The sequence below is a fragment of the Cicer arietinum genome, chromosome 2 (genome assembly GCF_000331145.2).
Source record: "Cicer arietinum cultivar CDC Frontier isolate Library 1 chromosome 2, Cicar.CDCFrontier_v2.0, whole genome shotgun sequence".
NCBI lineage: Eukaryota > Viridiplantae > Streptophyta > Magnoliopsida > Fabales > Fabaceae > Cicer > Cicer arietinum.
This window is the reverse complement of record NC_021161.2, coordinates 9,499,263-9,504,212: the sequence shown is the minus strand read 5'-3', so window position 1 is coordinate 9,504,212 and position 4,950 is coordinate 9,499,263. Positions and strand designations below refer to the sequence as shown.

General features: G+C 32.5%; 1 protein-coding gene across 1 annotated transcript in view; it reads right to left on the bottom strand.

Annotated features, from left to right (window-relative positions):
• The window catches only part of LOC140919340 (uncharacterized), a 1,773-nt gene extending 660 nt beyond the window's left edge, over positions 1-1,113 (bottom strand). The window contains exons 1-2 of the mRNA XM_073365343.1: positions 298-1,113; positions 44-217 (exon numbers count right to left, since the gene is read on the bottom strand). Of these exons, the coding sequence (XP_073221444.1) occupies positions 44-217; positions 298-1,113 (990 nt within the window). The remainder of the gene's footprint in view (positions 1-43; positions 218-297) is intronic.
• Positions 1,114-4,950: the final 3,837 nt, after the last annotated feature.

Sequence of the window (4,950 nt, the reverse complement as noted above, 5' to 3'; positions counted from 1 at the left end):
TTGTATCAATTTTAAAACATTAAGGTTCATCTAAAGACATTGCCTCTACGGGTTCCGTAGGTGGATTTTGGGTAACACGTGACAACCGGCCTAATAAATACCCCCAGTGTTGTAGACGGCCTGTGTATGCTATTGCCCAAGAAGTTGCTTCATTGGTACGATATTGCTTCCAACCTGGTGCAATGTCTGGCATTGGAAATCCATCTTTCATCTTTAACTGCAAAAATTAAATAAATTAACAAAATATAAGACAAAATTATCAGAATAAAATTTAAAAAAGTATAAGAAAATAATTACCGGAACCCAGTGATTTCCATTAACAAAACCAATACAACAAATGCGATCATTTTTTGTCGATCCGGAATGTGAACCCCTCATAGGAAAGAAAGTCATTGAAAATGTCAGACCGAACGTGACAAGAATAATATTATATGTTGTCGCTATCACGTAACCCATATCAGGCATGGACAACCATTTATCCATGGGTTGAACACCTAAGCCGGATATCATCAACGAATCTCTTACTTCTTTAATGCGTCCTGTGAACAATCTATCATATGGAGTTACATGAGAAACAATCTCTTGATCCAATCTCTTGCGGACCAAAGACCAACACTCTTCACCGAAACCAAGCAATAATGCAATAGCGCGAAAACCACAATTTCCATCAGCTGCCACGTCAAATATGTCATCAATGTATGGCTGAATAATATCAGGAAATTGTGTCAATAACAAATTTTTTGAAGAATGAGATGACTGAGAGGGGTGTTTCTTTGATTGAGAGGCTTGTCTCTTCTTTGATTGAGAGGGTTGGGAACCAATATCTTCACCATATGTTGCATTAACATGCTCAAAGTAAGAAGGGTCTCGATATACATCATATCCATCTGGCTTCATACCCTTACTCTTCTTCACTCTTCCTTTGGTTTTGACTTTTTCAGGTGGTGGACATATTGAACTTGTACTTGGAAAAGCAAGTTCACGCACTTTACTCTTCAACACTCGTTTCCCAATAACATCAAGTGATCGAAAGCGTTTCCATAAGGCATTCATCTCAGTAGACATATCCAACTCTGATCCATCTTCTGTGTCTTGAGTGAGTTCACATTCCATGTTTAATTTTCTCCATTGAATATGCACAGAATCTAGAGGAATTGGTTCACCCATTAATTTATATTGTCCCAATTCACAAGCACAAGGTAATCCGTATGTCCTTCTCAGAGAACACCCACATATAGATTTGTCAGTACCCACCCACTCAACTTTGTCGTATTCTTCAGCAATACGTCTTTGAGCTTCTGTTGATACAAATGTATTCAATCTCTGATAAAATGGATTTCTGTGCTCATGCTCTTCATCATAAAAACTTTTTTGAAACGAGGCTCTGATTCTTTTATGTTGTAACCTTATCATGTTGTTCATAGCCTCCCAACATTTACACAAATCACCCATGCTATTTTCTAACATTAACTTCAGTTTCCAGTGAGCTGACTCAACCCTGTAAATTTTTTTTACAGATACATTAGAAAATATAATACAATTCAACAATATATAATAAAATTATATTAAATACCTGTTAGTCGTTGTGTTCCCCAAATGCATCACTATATTTGTCTATGCTTCAACAAATCTTTCCTTATGTGGAGTCAACCAAGTTTCTTTGACATAATCAACAAACACTTTAGTATCAACACATGATTGTTCAAACATATGCAAGCGCATCATATACTCTTTTTCATTACTACAATACATAATGTCTTTATACATATTCAATATTGACTTTTGTCTATCCTTTAAGACATATTGCTTGCATTTTGCTCCAACATTTTTTTTGATATGAAATCGACAAAGCAAATTAATAGCATGTGGAAACAAAATGCCAACTGCATTCATTAACGCAAGATCTCTGTCTGTCACAATTACTTGAGGGAATTTACTTTGTGAAACAAACAAATCTTTTAGTCTCTCTAATGCCCAACAAAAGTTTTCTTCCCTCTCACATTCCAAATAAGCAAATCCAACTACAAATGTTTTCTCTGTTGATGTCATACCAACAATTTCAAGTAATGGCATTCTGTATTTATTGGTTTTGTAGGTACTGTCCATAATCAACACAATCGGAAACAAATTCAACAACTTCACTGAATCTGGATGCGCCCAAAAAATATCTCTCATAACATCGGAGTCTTCACGCTTTCTATTCCAGCACACATATTTTGCATCTTCAATTAACTTGAATAAATGTTGCATCTCTGTTCTATTACCTCTCACGTGCAATCGAATGATACTTCTCTGTTTATATATTTGTGAGATCTTAGTAACATTACTCTTATCTCGGTCTTGCAATGAGAGTAATATGTGTCTCGGTGCAACATTATATTTTGTTAATTCATGAACATGCTTTCTATCTTCTTCATTTAAGCGCCCAACATATGCATGCCCCTCCAAAGTATCAGGTAATTCATGGTTGTGAATTCCACAAATTACTTTAACTATCCATCCTGAACCATCTTTTAATGGTTTTGATCTAAGCTTGAAAGGACAATCACATTTTTTTGTTGAACTTCGAATAGAACTAGCAGCACACTTGTATTTTCCCCCTTTGTCACAACCTAATATTAATTTATTTCTCCGTCCTTTCTCACCCGTCTCTATATCTGATCTTCTGATAATAACGGTAACTTTATTTTTTATACCAATTTCTTTTGCCCATTTCACAACAGTATCCCTTGAATCAAATATCTGAAATAAAATAATTATAATTAATCACAAAAATATATTTTTATAATATTAATATTAAATATATTTATTCATACCTGATCTGTGTCAAAAATATTTGTAGTATCGACGCATGTTTTGTCCATTAATAGTAGTGGATTATCCATATCTGTTAACATTTAAAAAAAATTAAAAAAAATTAAAAAACTTAAAAAAAAATTAAAAATATTTGGTCTGTGCCGGAAAACTTAGAAATGAAGTTTTCCGGAATCTACTACTGTACCGGAATACTTGCCAACCAAGATTTTCGGTACACAACTTTTCCCTTTTGTACCGGAAAAGTCAGTTTTAACATTTCCAGTACTTTACTCTGTACCGGAAATCTTGTTGCAAGTATTCCGGTAGTTACCGGAAAACTGGAACCTACCGGAAATCTGTTTTACGGCTGGGTGAATGACAAAATGGTGAAAAAAATATTTACATTTACTTTCTTTGAAATAGCAAAAAAAAAAAAATTGAGGGTAGTTTTGCCATTTTCGAATTTTTTTGGGGGTACAAGGGAAATTTTTCCAAATTAACTAAAAGAGAATGCAAGGGCCCTTATTTGGTGTGTAAGAAATCGACCTTGAATTCTTTGTGGGATGATGGAGACTCGAGTTTTATAATCAACAACTCAATATGATGGATCAAGGCATAAAGTGGAGACATGTCAATTCAATGTGCAAGTTACACTTTGATACAATAGTAAAGCTAGTTAATTGTAATTGGCAATTGTCTATGTAAGCAATCAACTAGCATTCCCTTCTCTCTTATATGTATGTCTCGCCCAAAATGAATAAGATGGTTTGAATTTTGTTGAAAATAATACCTTCCTCTCTTTTTATTTTTGAATTGGACTTTTTTTTTGATTTTATTAAGAAATTAGGTTTTAATACCTTCCTCTCTTTTTATTTTTGAATTGGACTTGCCTTTTGATTTTATTAAGAAATTAGGTTTTTGGTGGTGATCATTTCTTTCAAATTTTATCCTTCATCTTCTCCACATAAACTTGAGTATAACACATCCCCTATTTTTATCATTTCCATCTTCTTCTTTTTTTCTTCTTCTTATAGTTTTATTATTCTTGTTCTTACAACTTAATTTGCATCTTTATATTTCCTTGTCATAATTCTAGCAATTCACACACTACAATAATAACTTATATTATTAACCAACTCCAAAAAATTATGGTAGTCACGATACCCTCAATAATTACCGAAAGACAAAGTACTTGAGAATTGTGGAACCTAATTTTGTTGATATTACTATCATAAAAACCTTCATAAATAGAAAATATAATTTCTAACAATAAATATGATTAATGGCGGTCTAAAACCTCTAAAAATGCGTGGATGAAATAAATTGAATTTATGATGGTCTAGACTATAGCAAATTAGGTTAGATATTTCATTGACATCTACGGAGGCATATAAACTGATTCAAAGTTAGTCGTGGATAACCACTCACTTCCTTAAGATTAGACATATGGAAATCATGCTTAACTGACAAATGTTTTTCGAATGGTGGTTAGACACATAAGTACATTTTTTCTCACAACTTTGTTACCTGTATAAGATATCAGCCTACTAAGTTAAAATGTACATGAAGATATATTTCCTTTAAGATGGGGTAGTAGAGGATGTGGTAAAATGATATGGAACTTAACAACTTAGCAGAAAAATTAGTTTTTGTTGTAACTCAACCAACATGGTAGTTATTTATATTAGTGTTGTTATTTGTAAGACCCATAATTTTAAGGTATACTTTATGTATTTTAGTGGATTTTGGTATTGAACTCAGGGGCTTTTTAGCCAAGTTATTAATATTTTGGGAGTTTATATGACCAAAAAGATATTTTGACGCCAATTAGAATTACTCGTCGATGAATAAATTAAATTAATTGCGGTGGATCTTTTACGAAGAATTTAATGCCTTATGGGTGAAATGGTAATTTTAATAAATATCTAGATATTTGGAGATATTTGTTAAAAGTAATATATATATATATATACATATATATATATATATATATATATATATGTATGTATATATGTTTGTTTGGAGAGAAAAAGAAAGAAAGGAAATTAGAAGGAAGGAAAAGGAAATGATATAAAAAGGAAAAACAAAGGAAAGAAAAAGAAAGGAAGGAAAACCAGATTTTCCATCTTCCTCCTCTGTTACTCACGCGATCAA